At 42.3% G+C, this 21,705-nt stretch overlaps 2 protein-coding genes across 7 annotated transcripts in view; both read right to left on the minus strand.

Moving 5' to 3' along the window:
- Positions 1-16,010, minus strand: part of ccdc78 (coiled-coil domain containing 78) — a 39,798-nt gene extending 23,788 nt beyond the window's left edge. For 3 of the 6 annotated variants that reach the window (XR_003221315.1, XM_005448250.4, XM_005448249.4), the window contains exons 1-13: positions 15,502-16,009; positions 14,658-14,789; positions 14,482-14,568; positions 14,027-14,383; positions 13,843-13,893; positions 13,664-13,752; positions 13,338-13,416; positions 12,854-12,979; positions 12,578-12,774; positions 12,082-12,256; positions 11,285-11,328; positions 11,098-11,179; positions 10,894-10,994 (exon numbers count right to left, since the gene is read on the minus strand). Coding sequence is in view for 5 of the 6 variants with exons in the window: in XM_005448250.4 (XP_005448307.1) it covers positions 10,894-10,994; positions 11,098-11,179; positions 11,285-11,328; positions 12,082-12,256; positions 12,578-12,774; positions 12,854-12,979; positions 13,338-13,416; positions 13,664-13,752; positions 13,843-13,893; positions 14,027-14,383; positions 14,482-14,568; positions 14,658-14,789; positions 15,502-15,648 (1,667 nt within the window). In the remaining variant the exon portion in view is untranslated. Of the gene's footprint in view, positions 1-10,306; positions 10,813-10,893; positions 10,995-11,097; positions 11,180-11,284; positions 11,329-12,081; positions 12,257-12,577; positions 12,775-12,853; positions 12,980-13,337; positions 13,417-13,663; positions 13,753-13,842; positions 13,894-14,026; positions 14,384-14,481; positions 14,569-14,657; positions 14,790-15,501 lie in introns of those variants that run through there. The other 3 variants (XM_019362726.2, XM_005448248.4, XM_005448252.4) reach the window with 3 other exon arrangements.
- Positions 16,011-16,219: 209 nt separating this feature from the next.
- The window catches only part of ift140 (intraflagellar transport 140 homolog (Chlamydomonas)), a 28,486-nt gene continuing 23,000 nt past the window's right edge, over positions 16,220-21,705 (minus strand). The window contains exons 19-30 of the mRNA XM_005448253.4: positions 21,028-21,205; positions 20,472-20,662; positions 20,265-20,360; positions 20,053-20,185; positions 19,726-19,866; positions 19,474-19,602; positions 19,127-19,309; positions 18,832-19,035; positions 18,397-18,609; positions 18,037-18,203; positions 17,761-17,902; positions 16,220-17,176 (exon numbers count right to left, since the gene is read on the minus strand). Of these exons, the coding sequence (XP_005448310.1) occupies positions 16,997-17,176; positions 17,761-17,902; positions 18,037-18,203; positions 18,397-18,609; positions 18,832-19,035; positions 19,127-19,309; positions 19,474-19,602; positions 19,726-19,866; positions 20,053-20,185; positions 20,265-20,360; positions 20,472-20,662; positions 21,028-21,205 (1,957 nt within the window). The 3' untranslated portion in view covers positions 16,220-16,996. The remainder of the gene's footprint in view (positions 17,177-17,760; positions 17,903-18,036; positions 18,204-18,396; positions 18,610-18,831; positions 19,036-19,126; positions 19,310-19,473; positions 19,603-19,725; positions 19,867-20,052; positions 20,186-20,264; positions 20,361-20,471; positions 20,663-21,027; positions 21,206-21,705) is intronic.

Genomic DNA, 21,705 nt, shown 5'->3' on the forward strand with positions numbered 1-21,705 from the left:
AAAGCAATGTGTTTTCCACTCTGCTCAGAGGTCGAGTTGCTTGGAACATGGATAGATGAGGAATCACTGTGATCACTGCTGCATAAACACCTCCAGAAAACTCTCAGATTTACTGGGAGCAGTAAAGCCATGTGGAAAAGAGCAGCTGGGGGAATTAACCTGGTGCTTAAGTTTAATTGAAAAGAATGCTTCCCACGTCTGGCTGCACTCCCGTAGAAAGGCACAGGTTTGGCGCCACTGTCTCAGGAGCTGATGTGAGTGAACCTCCAGCCTCCCCGACCATTTACTGCCTCAGTGCCCCTTTATAACATCCTTTGGCTGGGTGGCCTCAAGCTGCCAGGCTCTTCACACACACACACATAAAAATACTCAGCCCCCTCCCCTCCAGACCATCTGAGCTTACTGCTGCAGAGCTGATAAGCCAAAACAAAGAGCACTCAAATTATATTCCCCACCTATACATCATGTGACATTTTGACAAAGCTCAGCTTCCTGCATTGTTGTCACTTGTCTGTGACCCCAGGTTGAACCCCTTAAAAAGGACACAGTTACACAGCACAGTTACACAGCTCAGTTTAAATGCACACAAACAGAGAAAAAATCCCAATAACACTTTGGGGATCGTCGTCAAATATCCTCTTTTGATGGCAGCGACTCCTTCAATGCTCAGCTTAGCAAAGCAGGAAGCACTCAAGAAAGGAGAATCCAAAGCGGTGGGAGAGTGTTCCAGGGTGCGGACTTTAGAGGGAAGTGGCCGGAGACAAAGCTCCAGAGATGAGAGTGCAGACGGGGGGAAAGGTGCGCCCAAACACGGCACAGCAGAACACCCCACCCACTGCTGAGGCTCAGCACAAGCTCTTCCTATTATCCAGCTTTAAAAAAAAAAAAAATCAGAGGATGAATCAAACTTAATAAACCCGGAGGTAGTTTTGCAGTTTTCCTAATGTGAAATGATTCTGGGGATTTTTGACACAATCCCAACATAAGGCCTAAATACATTCAACAGCACTGCTTACGGCGTTATAACCTCGTTTTTTCTTGTTTCTTTGTTTTGTTTTTGGCTATTTATTAGAGCTGAAACCAGCTTTACTTCTCTCTCTGTGGTTGTGTAACTGCCGGATCATCAGCTGCTTTTCATACACAAACTTTCGGTACGCTCGCTGCCAGATCTCTAAGTGCGGCTTCTCACACTAATCCTTCATCTGGATCCTTTTTCCCCTCACTGGAGCTGTCTTTTCACGGGTTCGTCATCTAATCTTTCCCATAACTTGGGTCCACAGCTGCTGGTTGTTGTGCTGTCGTAGATCCAAAACAGTGGTTGCGATGCTCTGACACACACTTGACACCGATCTCAAACCTCAGTCTCTTTGTGCCAAACGGCGCTGAAGGCTCTTAAATGACCTCTTCGGCCTCTATCCCAAAGTCTGTTTCATTTTTTTGGGTGTATAAGCTGAGGTGATGAGTTACACTGTTGCACAAGTTAGGTGGTCAAAGAAGTATGAAGACACAGCCGGGGATTTTCAATGTGCTTTATTTTCCCACAGATGCAAATGGTTGTTCCATTGTTCACGGTAACCAAACATTAGCTCATACAAAACTTGGTCCATCCACCTCTTTGTTTGACTCGGTGGTTGTGATTCCTGCTGCCTCTCCATCAGCTCGGCACCAGCTGAGGATGAGTCCTTGTAGACTTCTATGACCACATTTTGGCTTCCCAGATTCCCAGCTGACAAGTTCTTGTTCCCATAACACCCCGTAACAGCTGGAAGAGGTGATTTCCAAAAGGAAACTTCACTTCATGCCATGCTGATATATGCATGGAAAAACCTCTACAGCAACACGCAACAGTGTTTTTAAATCGCTGATCTTTTTGCACTGAGCACTTTGGAAAAACTGGTAAGTCCACAGAGCGGAGCGACATTTGGGAGACAAAAACGTAGAGTGGGCAGTTTGGGTGGGTTGAGAGGTCAAAGCAGAATAGAGAACAAGTGTATAGCGGTGCAAGAGCATGTTTATCTGCCCATGTTATCCCTCTGAAGTGCTAAAGGGAGGAGAGCGAGGAGCACCCTTTGTTCCTCGAGAGGCTGCAGATGGCTGTAATCCCTTCCAAAATGTGCACTGAAAATCAATCAAGACAGGGTGGACATGGTGTATGAGGTTGGAGGCGGGCCCTGCCGCAAAGAAACACAAGTTGGGTCAAAGAAGCGTCTTTGGTGCTTTCCCGCCAAAAAAGAAAGTATTGTAAGAAAAGACAGAGGGAAAGAATTGCAACCCCCTCCAGCGAAGGCTGGCTCGCTCGCTCGCTAGCACCGCGTCGAGCTGAACACAGCTGGGGCTGACATCGCCGGCAGGGGGTACAACCACAAAAACCTCCACACACTGACATCACACCTTAATAATGCCACTTAGGGTTACTCAGTGCTCAAGGAAGAGGAGAAACATGACAGATGGACTGATTAGGATTCATCCTCTGCTGCACTTCAACAAAATTCACATCAGAATTCAAATCACTATAGCGCCAGAGCTAATAGCTGCAGTTCCTCAAATGGCCACTTGAGGCTTATTCTGAGACTGGTGTCCAATGGCATGAAGTCTATACATGAAGACGGCCTTACAGCTTCAAACCAAGACCGCGCCAAGCAGCAGATGACATCACAGTGTCTTTTTTTGTAATATCCTCACTATGATGCGATCATGTTTGAGGTGTGACTTGCATTTCTGCCCAGTTGTTTCCTGGAATAACCTCATATCCCAGCAGAATTCGGTGTTACGCGAGGACGACTGTTGTCTTTGTCTCGCCTCCTCGTGCGGCTGATGTCAGCCTTCTTCATAACAAACTCCAGACTGAGGGTCGACCCACCAAAGACAAATACACCTGTTTTCAGCCGGGCCTTTAAACACTCCCAATTAACCAACAGGATTATGGTTTTCTGACAAAAACCTCTCTGTCAACACAAAAGGGAGAAACTTCCCCAGAAGATTAGCTGAATTCTTCTCTCACAAAGTGCCCACCCACTCTATCTTTCTCCCATCTAATCTTGCAGCGCAGCACTGCCTGCCTCCCCTTTTGCTCTTTATTTTGTTTTGGGCTTTTTTCGCCTGTTATCTTGCTCCGTGGAGGAGCTGTCTTGGGTTACCTCCTCAGAGACGTATTGCACTATACCAATTGTTCGAACTGTTTATTAAGGAAAGAGGTAGGCAGGAGCGAAACTGCAGTTTTGTTGTGTTACTAGTATCTCCTTGCAATGTTCTCTTGCCCAACACAGCTTCGAGGCAGGATTTGTCAGCAGATACGTTTGGTGTATAGGGCTGTAACACCTGTCTATTTCCACTGATGAAAAATAAGCAGCTTGACACAGAAATTTAGTCGATATCAGTCGACAAATAATGAAAAATTGCCGTTTTGTCTTGCTTCTCGAGGCTCTCTAGCTTTTGTGTAAGGTTTTGATTTCCAACCTCTGTCCTGCATGTCACACAAAATAGCCAGCTTTTAACATAAGGACATATTAATACATAATGTCACATCTTCTGTGTTTAAGTATTTGGAAAGCTGAAAATCAGAAGGTCGTCTCTTTAAGTTGAATGGTGTTTATAGTTGTTCAGAACAGCCTTCCTCGAGGGAAGGGTGAAGCCGGCCATCACGTGAGAGGCAGTAGACAAAATAATCCAAAAAATGAGAATAGTGGTGCACACCCTCAGACGCTTTCATGTTAGGGGTCGATTGTGTTGCACAAGCAGAAACAGCTGAGTATTGATTAAAATGGGGGGGGAATTAAATCAAAGCTTGAAAGTGAAGTTCAAAGCCTCCTTATATTAATACCTTTGCACCATCAGCCAGACACGATGCAAGGTAGGTGTGAATGTAAACATCATGCTTTAGAAACTAAACCTGCAGAAAGCTCCAGTTCTTCAGCAGAAAGGCGTCTCTGTGTGTGTGTGTGTGTGTGTGTGTGTGTGGTGGGGGGTTCATTATAAAACTGGGTCATGCAAAACACTGAGTCTAGTAGCAAGCAGTGTTGGTCAAGTTACTTGAAAAAAGTAATCAGTTACTAATTACTGATTACTTCCCCCAAAAAGTAATCCCGTTACTTTACTGATTACTTATTTTCAAAAGTAATCAATTACTTAGTTACTTAGTTACTTTTTAAAAACACGATTTACGACCTGAACAGGTAATAAAGCGATAGATCTTTCAGCCCAATTCTACTTTTTCTGCATAATTCATCATACAAAATGTAATCAAATGGAAAAGTCTCTTTTTAAAACTTGTTTTATTAGTTTTAATCTTTTAACTTTATGCATCAAGCAAAAATTAAATTATATGCAACATTCTCTGACTGGAAGAAATTTGTTTAACATTTAAACCTATTTTCTGCACATTCCAGCACATAAAATAAAATTTTTTTTATGTTTACACTCACTCTTTCAAATAGATGCAAGTAAAACACAGCAGAAAATAAATAAAATCAATGACTAGCGGTCCTGTTGCTCTATTTTCACCTGTAAAGCAGGACTGGGGTAGGCGGAGGTTTACCCTGGTGCAGGTGTGCTAGTTGAAAGCTAGATGAAAAACCCATGATGATTTCTAACAATAGATTTTTAAAGAGGTTAATTACTGTGATATTTTAAAAAAAACAGAGACCTCATTTATTTACTAGAATTAACGTAATGTACAAAAAATACTATTCAGCAAAACTAGAACAAATATTTAGATTTATTTATATTGTTATTTAGTCAGACCACCTGTCAGTTAGTTGCTTTAAGAATGCTCCAACCACAAGTACCAACATCACACATTCAGTCGGGAGGTCTGGTTATCAGTTTACCTGAGGTGAGGCATAACAGACAGACATCACTTACAGCTGCCTGTATCGGCCTCCACCTGTATAATCATCAGCCTTAATACAGTCAGTCAACTGGTATTTTGGTCATGCCACGGTCAACCACTGTTTTTCTTACTGTAACAAAATGAAGACTATCCTGCAAATAAATGCATTTGAAAGCTGATATTGAGACATAATCACCTCTCATACCTCTGCTGCTATTGCAATAATTCAATTCAGTTTTATATATTTTATTTATTTGGCTCAAGGTGCTTTATAGTGTACTGTAAAGACCCGACAATAAAACAGATAAAACCTCAACATTGGGATGACCCCCTTTCAGCAAGCGCTTTGGGGGACAGTAGGAAGGAAAAACTAAATTTTAACAGGAAGAAACCTCCAGCAGAACCAGGCTCAGAGAGACCAGTTGGGGGTGAGGGGAGGAAAACAGGACAAAAGACACTCTGTAGAGAAGAGCCAGAGATGAGTAATAACTAACGATTAAATGCAGAGTGGTGTATAAACACATGCTGAGAAAACAACGGTTGAATGAAGAAGAAATATTCATCACTGTATCATGGGAAGCCCTCAGCAGCCTAGACCTATCGCATTGTCTAGCTCCCGAGTCCAAACTGGAGCTTGAGTGTATTCCTTTCAACAATATCACCAGCAGCCAAACATCCTTAAACTCAGAGACGTAACACAGAAACTTCTCGTGACTAAAAATCGCTCCTGGAATTCAGTGAAACCCAAACATTTAAAAGCGTGAAAGTCTTGAAGTACCAACGCCTGCTTTTAACATTCATAAAATCACAATTTTAACTCTTGGAATGTGGTTAAAGCGATGCTAAGTGGCTGCCGAGAGCACTTCTTGCCCTGGACGGAGTGAAAAGGGTGGGGAGGGAAAAAGAAAGTGTAACTTGTGAAAGCATTTATGCATCAGATGTGCTGACAGTCAGGCGGTGTGTTTATATTCCAACAAAGTGCACTGGCACACTGTGCATCAGCTCAGCCGCTGCAGCTTGTCTGATGTGTCAGATGCTCCCCGAGTTTCCCTGCTCATTCCAGGGGAACATGTGTGCTGGAATTCTCCCCCAATTAAGACAGGGATTAGCTGGGTCTACTGTGGGAACCTGCTGAGTGTGGGAACGCAGAGGGTCTGCCCCTCTCTCCTTCCCTCACCGACACTCAGCCTCATTCTCACTCGCTCCTGTTCATCGAGCCGCCTCCCTCCCGTCTTTCTCACCCGTACTGTAACCATTCCTCCTCTCCATTCTTCCACACTCACTCTATCATCATTTAGCACGGCTGTTTGAAGCACACCCAGCTTAAGCTCAATTTATGAAATCTTGCTTTCCCTCTCATCTTTATAGTTATGCAACCAGGACCCGTTTACATTTTTTTTAACCCCCTTTTCTTGCAGCCACCCAGACTCTCCAAAGCCTTCAGTCCTAATTCTTCAAGGTTTTCTAAAGTGCACGGCTCTTCTCTTCTGTGCACCCCTCTCCTGCCCCCTTCCCTCCTCCCTCTTAATGCCTCTCCAGCCTTCATACTGAAAGCTTGTCTGGAGGGAAGCTGAGGACTCTTGCGTGAATAGTCTCAGACTGTCAGACTGAAAGAGGGGGTGAAAAGACAGCTCATCAGAAACGACAGGTGTCTCAGAGAACGCTTACAGTTGATGTTGGTAGGTCCGCAGTTGTTGTATCGTACCCTGCACGAGCGATTTATGGGAAGCTCATAAAACAATAAAGTTCCAATGACCTTCATTAGCACTAAACATCCATGAGAACAGCCAGTCCCCCCCCCCCCCATCGTCACTAAATTTCTTTCTCATGATCTCGCGATGCTCTCACTATCACACCAGATTTTTCTCCCACATTCCTCGCACTCATTGTCACTTTTTCTTCCTCATTCCCACTCTGCCTCTCCTTTCCTTGCGTTCCCAGAAATCCATTCCCCGTACACCCCTCGACCACACAAGGCTTGTCCGTTCCAATTACGGCAGGGCCGTGCAGCACCCCCAGCACCACCACCAACCCCCTCCACCCCAGGCTCACACACAGCCCACTCTCATTAAGCTTGTATCAATTAGGCATTAACCTCCTAAAACAAAGGGGCTCTTGACGAGCGGCCCATCGCGAGCCATGTGAGGTACTTCCTCTGCATCGCTACACCCCACTTCCCATCCTCAGAACGACACATTCGTGCAACCTTTTCACCACTTTCCCACCACCAAAACAAATGTGCACTCAAAGTATCATTGACAAAACAGAAGAGTGTAGGGAACGTAAATAAGCATCGTATGTTTCCATGCAGTTGCTGATGTTGATTAGGTCATGGTCCTGCATTGCAATGATTCCATGTAAAGTTCAGTGATAATGGTCCATGCGCTCCTATAGTTGCTGCGTGAATGTGACGCAACCTTCTGTTGACGATATAAATGACATTGTTGCGTGGGTAACTTTAAACAGAACTTTTTAAATTATTGAAACACACAGCATTTTCTTCATTCACAATTCACCAAGAAACCCAGACAGAAACAAAAAAAATATGTCATGAATGTTTAAAAAACATTTAAAAAAAAATAAAAATTTTAAATAAATTTAAAACCATAAATTATTGTGTGTATGTTTGTGTGTGCCTAAAAAGACAGAAAAAGGGAGATACAGTGTTAAATGAGATGGGATGTGTTAATCACGGTTTTAATTCTGTACCTGTAAAGTAAACATATCAAAGAATGTATTGTAATATAACTGAGATAAATTTTCCTTTGTGACGTTTAAACTGTTCACCTTTGATCAAAAATAACAGAGTTCGTTCAGTTTGGATTTTGATGCTGAAAACTAAAATGTTGCAATCTAACCCATTACACCCATCAGCCTTGGTCATGCAGGCCTAGAGACCAGTCAGTGACCTCTAGTTGCTAGGGAAAAATGTGCATTTCCCAACCCATTGGCAAGTGTTTGCTGGTAGATGCTAGCAGTCCATCCATCCACTTCTACTTATCCAGTTCAGGGTTGTGAGGGGGCTGGAGCCGATCCCAGCTACCATGAGGCAAGAGGCAGGGCACACGCTGGACAAGTCACCTAACCCCAACACCTTACACCAAACACTTAACCTACTAACCCCACTAACTGCATGTCTTTGGACTTTGGGAGGAAGAGAGAACATGCAAACTCCACCCACAGAGAAAGGCCCCGACCAGAGGGTGGATTCAAACCCAAGACCTTCTTGCTGTGAGGCAACAGTGCTACTAACCACTAAGTGAAATTAGTTATAAAGAGGTATACAGTGATGCACCAAAAGCCTCTTTGGGATTGGTCACTAGCAGATTGCAGACCTTTCTGCAAACACTCATCAACTACTTGCAGAGAGTTACTAAAACTTGGGAAAACTGCAACACAAACTGTCCCAAAAGGTTGATTCTGTTCATCTGGATGTAGTGTTTTCCATGGGAGAAACATTTGGTCACTTGGATGAGTCCAGATGAACAGGACCAACCTCTTAGGATTTACTTACCTGGATTATTGAGCATGAATCAAGAACCTTTCAAAGTAAAAGTTGCAGCTTTTGAAAGGTGTTGACTGCAGTTTTTGTTGCAATTTTCCGAGTTTCTTTACAGTTTAGCAAGTAGTGTTTACAGACAAGTTGCCGTCTTCCAGCTTGCTAGCGAACAAAGCACCATATAACTCTCTACCAGTTTCACCTTGTGAAATCTTCAGGAACTTTTCACCAACAACTTACACATTTTTCCTTAGCAACCTGTCGTTTCCAGGGGGTCACAGACTGGTCTCTAGCACAGTGTGACTGAGGCCTTAGCAATCAATTTCACAGCGACTGGCATCAACTTCCATCAGTCACTTGCCAGCCAGTCGAGGAATACATTTTTTCCCTCGCGACCGGTGGCTGCCAGATGGTCACTGACTGCTTTCGTGGGCGACTGGGGCCTTTCATAGCCTCTGCAGGCAACAGCCTTGGACTGGCACCCACATCTAAAAAGGAACCCAAAGTACAATTGCCTTCAAACAACATTGTTTCCAATGGCCACCAGGGGGTGACTCCTCGGGTTGCACGCCAGTACACATCTGTTTTATATCTATAAGAAAATGACTCTGTTGCTCACTTCTTTTTAAGGGTCTGAAAATTGCTATAAATAGACGTTTTTAGAATCCTTCTAAGAGAAATATCGCTATAACTGAAAAGACAACCAGCCCATCACACTGACGGTCGACTCATCTGAATGATTGCTTCTCCCCACGAGCTCATATTAACCTCACGAAGAGCTCTCTCATCAACTGAGCACCGGATTCACATAAACTCATTTATGTTTAGTTTACAGTTTGTCTAACTGCTCATATTTTAGGAGGTTTTGCAGGAAGCAGGCACTTTGCCTCCACTTCAACTGGAAAAAAGTCATTAACATTTTTTTCTGTATTTTACTGTCAGCCAGACTCTTCACTAAGCCATTAACGGGATTTCTGTGTGGTTTAACGCAGCTGTGACATAAAATAACTACCAACCAATCCTTCTTGTGACACTCATTTATACTATTTAATCAAAGCCTTTGCCATATTTTACTTGTTAGTTCCCATGAATGAGATTTGCCATTTAGATGTCTACAATCTAAATCTAATCTAATAACGGTTATGGCCAGTTTTTACATCATAATAGCGGCCACATAAGTGGCAGCAGATAAATGGCAGTTCACATACTATGGAGTCAAAATTTCCCATCTTAAGGGAGGGGAGGGGGGTCCTGGCACATTGCCTCGGGGACCAGCTGTGGTGCAGCAGAGCGCTCTGCACTTGTTATGTTACAGTCTCCACTGTGTGCTCTTTATTTATTTACAAAGAGCAAATTTATTTTGTGCAAGTTTGCGGAGGTGTCCGCGCTTACGCATTACGACTGGTGGCCGAGCGGCAAACCTGGATTTGATTTTCCCACAGAAGGATCTCCCACAGATAGAGAGGAGTGGTCTCCAGCGCCCAGCGTTTTGGCACAGTGACTATGTTGGCACAGACCCAAAGCTGAACACCCCCTACCCCTTTTCCCAGGGCCCTGGGAGTGTAATACATTACTAACAAAATCCCACTTCCCATTCCTCTCAAACTTTCACACCCCTGCCTCCCCCTCTTTCTCTCCCATGGCTGGCATGCCCCCAGAAATGGGAATTGGGGTGACATGCGTATGACTCCTTCCATCTCCTCTTTTCTCATCATGTCCTCTACAGTACGGTAGCATGAACATTTAAAAAAAAATTATTTTTTTTTCAACATAAAGTTTGACATTGTTTTTTTTTTTCTTATTTCAAAAAACCGCTAAAGCAACTTTTATAATTTTAAAGTTCTGTCTGTGAACTGTGGCAGCACACCCAGCCACCAATCTCACAAGAAAAGAAAAGCAGACCCTTTCACTGTTAAAGGGATTTAAAGGGAATAGCTGCCCATTCACACCATCACTGAGGTTATAAATATGAACCCTCATTCTGGAAAAAGCCTGGCTTGTCTGCCTGACAGTTCTCAACGCTGTATTGAGGGGAAAGCATTCACAGGCGTGTATGTGTCTGGGTAACATGTAATGACATTATTCTCACCACGGTGACCCCTCATTGTCACAACGCTTTCTTCTCCCGAGCTCGTGAAATTGACATAAGCTTTACAAACATTCCAGGCATTTTTTTCTCAAGGCCAGATTCTTTGAGAGGACGGGCGCTTTCAGAGCGGGGACCATCAGTGCTCGCAGCACCACCTACTGATGGGACAGGTTTAAATGCTTAAAATGGGCTATTTAAATACACTTACATTGAGTATATTGAGATCTGAGAAGAAAAGAGAATTTTACAAATTCATAATGTTATATATTTAATTTTATTTTGACGTTTTAATTTTATTGCTTGTTTCCTTAGCATCGATCTGATTTGGCGCTTTGGGAACGCCCCGCCTCCTCTGCCCCGTGTAATCTGCGCAGATGTGTGATCTCTTGTTCAAACCTACAATCAGTAGTCAAGACCAATGTAGCATGCGTCTGAGAGCCAACGTTTTATAACCTACACATCAAGCTACTTCCTGACCTGCTCAGGTGCTTTTCAATATAGTCCTGCAACTCCAGCACCTGTGCCTCTGCAACTGCTGCTCTGGTCATGAGAAGGGCACGCTCCTTCTCAAAGGACACCTGTTTGAAGGAATGAAATCTTCAAATCACCTTTTAGTACCTTTTTTTAATATTAAGAATGTAATCAGACAGTATGAAAAGCTGAAAATAGTGATTTGTTTACCGGCGTGGAGTCAGTGAGCTCTTTCAGCTGTTTTCTTATGTCACCACAGGATTCCTCGAATCGCTGCTCCGGTTTGTCCAGCCTGGTAAAGTCACATTTTTCAAACATTTATTTGACAAAATGCACAGCTGACCACATTTGTCATCTGATAAAAATAAGAGCAAGAAAAAAAAGTAATGAGACTCACTGCTGACGGTTTACATTTTGCATGGGTATTTTGAACGCAGCCACCTAAAACATAAAAGTCAGGCTTAAGATCAGGAATGATCCTCTCTGTATGAAAATATATCCCTCACACCATTATACCACCACTACCAGTCTGAACAGCTGATACAAGGCAGAATGGATCCATGCTTTCACCTTGTTTTTATGCAAGGTTCAGAAACTAGCAACAGGCAAAAACTCAAGACTTCTCAGACCAGGAAATGTTTTTCTGTTTTCCGGTTTTCGGGGATCTTATGTGAATTGTAGCCCCAGTTTCCTGTTCTTTGCTCATTGTGGTCTTCTGCTGGTGCAGCCCATCGTTTTTAAGTTTATCCTGAGTTTAAACTTCTTCTCTTGACTATGACTCTACGCTTAAATGCATTAAGTTGCTGCCCTATGATTGGCTAATTGATTCTTGTGTTAACAAGTAGTTGAACAATAATAAAGGTGTCAGTAAGTGTAATCTTTCCTTAAAGTTATTTTTTCTGAAAGCGTATTTAAGTACAATCGGCTCTGCATGGCACCAAGGCAGAAACAAAACTGATTCAGAGTATATGAGTGCTGTTACATGATCCGAATTCACCTCTGCAGCAGTGAAACAGCAGCACAAACTTTAAAGTCATTATTTTCAGTATCACCACTCCCAACAAAAGAAAGTCTCTGGCTTTATACGGGAAGTATGGAAACAAAGACGAATCCCTACAGACCGAAAATAAGCACTCATGAGACAAAACAAAAGCAAATCATTCCACTTCAAAGCAGACTTTTGCTTTGTGCTACCTGCTCCCGGGCCGCCTGCAGCTGACCTTCCAGCCTTGCTTTGTCCTGGTGCAGTTGTTGGAGCTCCTTCTCGATTGCATCTTTCAGTTCAGTTGGCTCCAAGTTGAAGTGGGCTTCTGGAGGTCCGGGATCAAGACCATTCTCCGGTTTGACCAAGATCTGCTCCCTCTGAAGCCTAAAGAGCATCATGTAGGAACAAACCAGGTATTATTACACCGTTGATGGCAGTGCTTGAGTTCAGCCCCGCCCACAGACTTCAAACAAAGATCGGACATCGCCGGGGTAGAATAACTTTGCAACAGAATGATCCAAAGTAGTCGTGTTATATTATGCTCTATGTGCAAGATTTAGCATGTCCTGCATGCCGTCTCTAATTATGGGAATGCCTTCATACACAACAACAATAAATTTTAGTAAATGGATCAGACTATTGTTAAACTGCAGCTCATAAACAATCACGTCTAAACAAAGAGGAATGAAACAAAGAAAGCATCACCTGTATGCAACCAGGAGGGCATGATGAGTTTGGGTGATCCTCTGTAGTCTCTTCTTATATGAGCGAGCAGCGGTGGCGAGCTGCTCCTCCCTCGCCCTGTAGGATAAACGAACATCCTGCAGCATGCTGTCGATGAATCCTCTCATCTTACTCGGCTCTGACGGCCTTTTACTTTCTTCAAGCCCATCGATGTAGTCCTGGATTACACAGAGCAGAGGTCTCATCAATACTGCCGCTTCTTACTATCAAACCTGCTTTGTGTGTGCCGTTACTCACAGCTATGTCCTGTAAATAGCACACGAGCCTTGTGCGATATTCCTCAATCAGCTCTTTCACCTGCAGCTGCAGCTTGGAGTTCTCCTCCTCTGCCTCCTTTAATTGTCTCTGAGAGCACATCAGGGCCTTCAAAGGAAACAGCACATACAGAACATTATTAGCCCCCACCTATAAAGTTTAAAGTTTAAACAGAGCAAGGGATTTTTAACATGGCATTTCTAAACACATAAAAAAACTAATTATCAGGGTCAGTATTATTAGCTCCCTTCCCTCCCAGACTTTTTTATTGAGCCACGACACCAACCACTGCCGTGAAATGAACTCTGTAATACTGAGGGTTACCTTCCACTTTACACACAGTTTAAAAACTGCCAAAAACAAATAAAATCAGTTTGGGCTTTGATTGTTGATGCTCACAAAGCAGGAGATGGATATACAAAGGTATCGCAGCACACAAACAGTGGTAATAACCGGGAATGCTCACCGCACTCTGCTCAGAGAGTTTCTTCTGGCTAACGTGCATCGCTCTGTGGATCTGCTGGTGCTCTTTACCCATCGCCACCCTGGTGACCAAACACAGGCCACGACCACAAGAGAGCAAAAATCCACAGAGAAGAAGCAAAGAGACCACATCACACATGCACAGAGCAAGTAAAGCCACAACTTAGCAGAAAAAATCAAAGAGGCAACCACAAAGCAGATGCATGTGGGGCAAACACTGGGACGCCGTACATCCTGACTGGAAATGCAAAGATAATGATCTTTTATTTTCACTGAGCTTTTGCACAAGTAAATGACAAACACTCGCACACTTTCTCCTCCAGTTTCTTCTGCTGCTCCTTGTAGCTGCTCTTCATTTCCTCCAGCTTGTCTTTGATCTCATCTTGGTTTTCAAGCAGCTACGTGAGGAAGATGAATGAAAAAGCTGCGTGAGGCAGTCAGAAACTTACAAACTTCGACGGTTACTATTTTAAAACTTAAGGACTCACAGTTTTCTGCATGCTTTTTTGCTCCTTGTCCATCTCTGCTTGTTCCTCAGGCTGTCAATACAACATACAAGCATTTCAAATGAACAACATAACAAAACATGAGAATCTGTATTCTAATTCTAACAACTTAAAGTAAAGAAATGCATGTTCTCCTTATGGTGGAGCTCGATATTTACTGCCTCACCTTGACTGTGTCATGTGACATGCGGGTGATCAAAGCCCGCACCCTGTCTAGCTCCCCATGAAGACCTTCGGTGCTGGTCTTCACACATTGATGCTGCTCCTCCAGCTGCCTGCGGAGGGCGTCCTGGGCCTGGGCCAGCGCCAGCAGCTCTGCTGTGAGCGCTCCACTCTTGGCTAGTTCTTTATCGTGGACCTCAGCCAGAATCTGGTAGTTCTTCTTTAGCGTGGCATATTCCTCAGTCAAGTCCTGGCCGCTAGTCTCTTTCCCTTTCAGGCATGTCTCAGTGGACTGCAGTTCCCTGAGCAACCTGTCTCGCTCTATTTCCAGCTCTGTTATCACACCTTCTTGGTTAAGTACCTAACAGGAGTGAGAAGGAAAAAAAAGTGTAGAAAAAGTGATTCAGGATTATCCTGCCAGCAGTCTTAGTGTGGAAGGATTTGTAGAAAAACCCTCACCTTGGTTTTCAGCTCAAATGTCTCTTCTTCATACTGTTCTCTTATCTTATTAGCCTTAATTTTCTCCTCTACAAGCTCCTTATAGATCTAAACAGACATTGGGCAAAAAAAACAAAAAGGTTAGTTCTGTAATATCCACTCACAATTAAATTATGACTCATGTTTGTTTAACGTACCTTCAGTCTTTCCTCTTCACTCTGGACCAGCCTGCAGGACAGGTCTGTGTTGGAGCTGGCCAGATGGCTCAACCTGGTCTCCAGGTGGCCCACTTTGGTGAGGACACGCTCGTATTTGCCACGCCACTGCAGCTATACACACACACACACACACACACATTTTATACAGAGGGGGAAATAATTATTTGATCCCCTGATAAACGTGTACATTTGCTCACTTCTAAAGAAATGAACTGTCTCTATTTTTTATGGCAGTTTAATTGTAACGGAGGAAGACAGGATATCAACCAAAAAATCCAGAAAAAATAAAAGTTCTAAACTGATTTCCATGTCAGTGAGTGAATTAAGCTTTTGATCCCCAAACAAAATATGACTTAGTACTTGTAGTACTTGTAGCTCATTCCAGCCTTGTGCAGGTGTAAAATCCCGTCCCTGACGTTCTTTGGAAAGGTTAGAATTCTGTGGACAGGTGTGCTCTATAAATATAACAGTTACGATCAAGAGTATCAGTAATTGATCAATTGATTGGTTGGCTGTGCACCACATGGGCACACAGTCAGTTGTGGCTGGGTTAAAGGAGATCAGGTATGCAAATACATTTATAACTTTATTTAATCAGTTATTATTATTATTTTTAGATTTTTTTTCTTCTTTGTCCATTAAAATGAACCTATTATAAAACTTCGAGACTGCTCATTTCTTTGGAAGAAAGCAAACATACAAAGCACTAGTCTTAAGGCCTCCAGTTTTGCTGCTGTGTGATCATTTCACCCTTTTTGGTAAAGCTACCTTGCCAAAAGTGAGAATACTTAGTAAGAAGACAAATAGGAAAGGTCTTACTCACATTTTCTCCTGTCAGAGCTTGAACTCGTTCCTGAAGCTGATTTGAAGTTTGGTCCTGGGCGTCCATCTTTTCTTCCCCTCCACTGTCAGCTGTTGCTTGTAGCCACCAACAACGTCTCCATGACTCCACAACACAAATAAAACTCATGTGTGGAAACTCTTTCTTCAGATTTCACTTAATACCGATCGTGACTAAATGTGTATTATCATCACCACATGTCACAGTAAATGTATTCTGGTGCATATTTGACCGCTCTTAGCCTGCTAACCTGTTAGTATCTAAAGTTAGCTCGGTAAAACAAAGTACGGGTAACAGTAACAATTTTATAAGCGACTCCGCTGTTTCTATTCATCCTTTATACTGTATTAATTCAGTCCCTTATCAAAGAACTACGGTACAATTCTATGGACAACGGCGCCCTCTTGAGCACACAGTTGGAATAGCTGCTCTTCTATAATAATTCAATACAAAACATGGTACCATATGCTCATTATATTACATCATAACTACTGGCAGGGGGTTATACTAACTCAGCTAAACATAACAATCTTATCTCTCATACACAAAAAGTGATCATGATAATTGAAAAAAATAGAAGCACAGTCGAGGTTTCTGGTACACATTGATACTTAAAAAAGTCTGAAAACAGCTTTACACCTCAGTCAGTGTGCAGTGAGCTTTTTTGCATATCTAGCTGATACAAAAAGTATGATTTCCATTTCATTTTATTTTATGTTTTAATGGGAACTTTACAATGTATAAGAACAATGCAATTAATTCACAGTCTACAGTACTGCTAGACGTGGCCTCGTGTTATCAAAAATAGCTCCAAAAAACTTTACAGAGATGAGCCAAGACACTGAGAAGATATTTACATTTAATACATCAGCTGAATATGAAAATAAATTGTACCAAATGTGTGTAAACCACAGTCAGACATGAGGAATAAATCAATCCCTGTAAAAACAGTCGTTCATAAAGCAACAGAGATAAATCTATAACATCATTCAGAGCCAAGTTTAGCTCAAAGGCGTTCTGCGTTCACAAAAGCTCCTAGAAAAAGGTTAAACCTAGGATTTAAATTTAAGAATAAAACAGCTGCATTATATGATTTCCCTTTGCAGAGGATAGAGGTTCAATGTTCCAGATATTCAGCATTTTGGAAAATGTTGCAACCTTGGCCAAGTTTGTCATATACATTAACTCCATATTACAGTATCTTGTGTAGGTTTTTGATGTTTTGCAGCTCACACACACACACTCTGACCAACTGCCCTGATGAGTTTTGAACGTTTTATTTTTCGTGTTTTCCACAGTATTCATTCAATATCTGATAGTCGAGTGCCTTTGAATGCAAACAGATGCTGTGCTCAGTCCACATAATGTGACTTTGGCAGCCCTCACATCTCCCATGTAAGTTGTTTTGGACAAAACTAACTCCACAGTTATTTCCGGTCTGAAAAAGTGCAGATATATTTGATATAGTTTCACTGGGTTAAAACATGTTTAAATCCTCTTCCACTTCGTCTTCCTCCTTTGAGATATGTATGTTGTCGCTGCGATCCATAGGGATACCAAGCTCTTTCTGCAGGGCCACTAGGCTGGCTTGGCTGATGTAGTAGCTAACATTCTGGGATGGCAACAGCTTTTGGAGCTGCTCTAGTTTACGATTGGCCTGGGAAAGAATTACAAAGGACACAAATAGATGAGCATCCAAAGACAAAGAAGTGCGTATTGTCATTAATGTAGGGCTGCGGTGGTCAGTTATTTTAGTTTATTCCATCATTTAATCACATAACTAGAAATGAAACACTTTTGTTTTATTAATTAGTGTTAGTAAATATTTCAAAGAGAAAAAACATAGGTCTTTTAAATTGTGCACACTTGCACGGCTCTTTCCTGAGCGTGTGTGCATCACTGCTGCTGCTGCTGTGTTATCAGTCTTTTCTTGAAAAATTGTGGGATGCATGGGCTTAATGTTGCCACAGTTTTTAATTCACACGCATGCTCCTTGATATGTTTCTACTGCAGGTCCATTTTTAGTCACAAATATGGATGAAACTCTTGCACTTACACAATGAGAACTGAAGTCTACAGAGTCATGCATGAAGCGAAGCATCAAATAAAAAAAAAAAATAGAAAGTAGCATGAAGGATTTGTTTTTTTTAGTTGAGTTACATGATGAATCATTGCAGCCTTACGTTAATGTGATCAGTGTAATTTGACCTATTGAAAAATCTAGAAAAAGAAGACAGTCACCAATTGGAAGTTGCCTTGCTGACAGTGGTGCTCGATAAGGAAACCAAACGCATCTCCAATCCTCACGGCAGGGTCCAGCTCTGGCTCCTCCAGCAGGGCTTCACACAGCTGCACCGCCTCGCCGGCATCCTCGCTGTACAAACTGCAGACAAATGCGATGAGCTCAAAGGTTTGCAGACAGGTCGACCCGCGCGATAATCAAAAACGACCCGTTCTATGATGAAAACCAAAACTTACGGTAAAACTGAACTAATCAAAATGAGTTCATATTCGTACCTGCGTATGTGGACAAACTTCCTGATTAAGGTGATCTTGTGCTGCAGATCAGCCAGTCGCACTTCCAGTTGTCCGCTTGAAGCGTCCTTTGCTTTTGAGAGACACTTTGATGCCTCAGTCAGAGCATCCAGAGCCTTTTCATAGTTCTGGTAATCATCAATCTCCACCTTTTAAATGATAACAAAATAACTTTTTATTGAATCATCTAGATTTATGTATAAATTGTATTTTGCTTGATGTGCTCTGATACTGAGGCAGGTTTTTTTTGTTTTTTTGTTTTTTTAATTAAATCATTCAATATAAACGTCAAAACAAACCGGCCAATGTAACCATCGTGAAATGAACTGATATTTTGCTCACCTGAGCACAAGCTTCATAGAAGCCAGCAAGCAGGTCCGGTGCCCTGCCTTTAGTGTAGAAACCAATAATTGTTTTTAAGATATCTGGATCTTTACGCCAGTCTAGAGATTGGAGATAGTTGGCGGCCAAGATGAAAAGGTCTTTCTGACGACTAACATTGGCAAAGAAAACAATTTTCTCCGTGTCGCCTGACTTCAGGAGCGCCCTCATTGCCTGTTAAGAAGAAACAAAATAATTTGAGTTTTTAGAGTCACGATTACTTAATTTCCAGTGTAACAGCATGACGCATACTTTTTTTTCCTCAAGGAGACACATTAGGTGTTGCATATGTATCAGACAAGATACGTCCTATGTATCTTATAACCAAAAAAACCTACAAGACAATGTGAGCTTGCACAGAATTCCTAATGTGTGTACTACACATCCGATTATCACCTTGAGTTTGTTGCCAGCCTGTGTGTATTTCTTAGTGGCCAGATGGTAATTGCCCTGCCGCATGCAACAGTCAGCGATCCTCTCCAGCAGCTCCTTGCGGGCCTCTTCGGACATATCCTTCGAATCAGGTACAGTCATTCTCTCGGCCAAATCCTCTGTGATCGTTAGGTTCTGCGTCACGCACAGTTCCAGGGCTTGGTGGTACTGGGTACACAAATGTGGAGACACAAAAGCAGGAGTTAGCACATATGAATGGATTTACGGGCAGACAGGTGATGCTGTGTCGCAGCGGTACCTTCTTGGCTGCTACCAGTAACTCCACTGACTTCTCATACTTGGAATGTGTGCTGAAGAAGTCAGAGCAGCGAGCCAGGAGGGCTGGGTCTGAGCTCTCATTGAGATCCTCTGCGATCATCTCAAGAGCACCAAACTGCTGGGTGGCAAAGGCCAGCTCTAGAGCTCTGGAGACATAGCCAGCCTATAAGAAAGAAATGAATAAATATATCCACAGTTGAAAATCTACTTCAAATTGCTTACTTTAAATGTATTTAACAATACCACCCCCCCTTGTGGAATGATTTATAATGCATCAATCCATTCAATCGTGGAAAAAAAACAAAAACACAGACAGCTGTGATGCACCTTGTGGTAGAGCGCAACAGCTCGATCCAAATGGGAGCCTTTCTCCTCGTAGTAACAGGCAGCCTCCATCATGTCCTCTGGGTTACTGAGCAGGGCCAGATTCATCAGCTGGTCATCCAGGCCGTTCTCCTGATCAGACAAACACAAGAAAACAACGATGGGAAAAAATAAAGAAAAAAAAAATAAAGAAAAAAAAATCTTGCTTTATACATAGATATATATTTCTAACTGAGGCTGCTGAAAAACCCTTACCTTACAAAGTCGTATAGCATTATTGTAGGCCTGGGCTCGTGTGTAGAAGTGAACAGCTTGTTTGATATCATGTCCCTCGTAATGCCTGGCCAGGTGGTAAGAAGCTGCTCGGTCACCTGTATTGTTGGCTATCTCTGATGCCTAGGAAATTACAAAAAAATGTTATCATATAAAAGAAGCACGTAAATTAGTCAGAATAACATTATGTTTACAGTGGCTTTACAAACCTATACATGTTTCCTAAGTACACAAGACACTATAAAAATCAGTAAACACAACTCCTCAAGGTCGAATTCTTTAAAATTACAAGATTATAAACTGAGTCACCTTCTGAATGTCCCCCCTGTAGCAGTAGATTCGAACGAGGGAAAGATAATCCTGAGCACACTCGTAGAAATGTAGTGCAGAATCCAGGTCTGCCTGGCTCTCCAGGTACTGGGCCCACCACTTATAGATGCTCCTGAGTTATACAGATGGAAGGACTGGTGTTTAAAAGCATGTCAGATGTTTTTAACCATAAAGGGAAAGCCGGGACTTACTTGTCTTTCATTTTGTTAACATAAATCTCTAGAGATGACGTGTCGTCCTGGAGCATTCTGGGCACTTCAACTCTGTGTGTGTCTGATTTCTCATAGCTGTAACAAAAAGGATAACAATCAGTCACACTTTGTTCCTATTGTATAGTTGTTCCGACACACACGACTACATTACTGACCAAATAATAAATACGCTTTTGTTTTCCTTACTAAGTGAGGGCCAACGTCTTGTCGCCCATGGATTCCAGGTATTTGGCGTAACTGTAGTACGTGGCGCGCAGGTGGATGCGATCGTGAACTTCAGCTGTCTCCAAAGCCTGCTGCCATTTACCAGAGGCCTGATAAAAATTGTTCAGCAGGTCATAGCGCTGACAGCTTTTGTACAAATTTTCTGCATCCTCCTGTTGGAAGACAGGAAAAGATGATGGAAAGATAAATGCTTTTGGCCCGGAAAGTCCCTTGGTCTGTGCGTGGTACAACTTAAAGAGAGGATGTGTTATTTGTAGCCAAAGGATGTGGCATTTCTGTGAGCTGGAACGCAGGTTTTTTGTTTTAAAAAAGACTAAAATTATCTTCTAGAACGATTTTATAAACTCAAATTCCTTTTTTTAAACTTACCTTGTCTTTTTTAAATGAAATGTAATCTTTTCTCTTATGGAGTTTTCACATTAGGTTGCAAACTGAACCCAAACACAAAAAAATAACCCTTTTTGCAATTCTTTGTTATAGTCTGGGGCTAAAATAAAAAGGTTCTTTAATATCTCACCAGCATGCCGAGCTGAATGGCCAACATCGCAACTTGGGTTTCTGGTTCAGGCTCAGCCTCCGCCTCCTTTAGTGCTTTTGCTGCCCTGGCATTTCCCATATTCCCAAGGCACACGCGTGCCACATCCAGCCGGCGGGTTTTCACACACATCCGTGCCATGTTTTCCCACACCGCTTTACTACAAGAGAAAGGAGAAATGGCTTGTTTGCAAGGATGATGTCTGGCTCACTGCCTTGGCATTTTATTATTCAACAGTAAGATCAGTTATACACACACACGCAAATAAGTAAATATATTCATAGAAAAATATTTAAAGTTGGTAGGTATTTAATATTTTCCACTTATGTCTGGTTCCATTTAAGCTTATATTTGATAGTTAGACTGAATGCATGTGAATATGGGGACAAACCTGACTTAACGATGTAAATGCTTTTATGTCACTAGGGCCAAACCTTTAGTGGTGTAGTATCATTCCAATATCAATCATAACAATGATAATGAATGTCCATCAAACAATCCCGTGTACTGATAAAAGCATAACCTAGAAATTATTACATTTTAAGATGGAGAAGAGGATTTTAAACTCAAAGCAAAGGTCATTCTTTATCCTTCCTTTTCTTTTTTCCTTTTCTCTGACGTAAATCAAGTCTTTTACACACACCCCATCCCCCATTTCAG

This window comes from Oreochromis niloticus, linkage group LG8 (genome assembly GCF_001858045.2).
Source record: "Oreochromis niloticus isolate F11D_XX linkage group LG8, O_niloticus_UMD_NMBU, whole genome shotgun sequence".
Taxonomy (NCBI): domain Eukaryota; kingdom Metazoa; phylum Chordata; class Actinopteri; order Cichliformes; family Cichlidae; genus Oreochromis; species Oreochromis niloticus.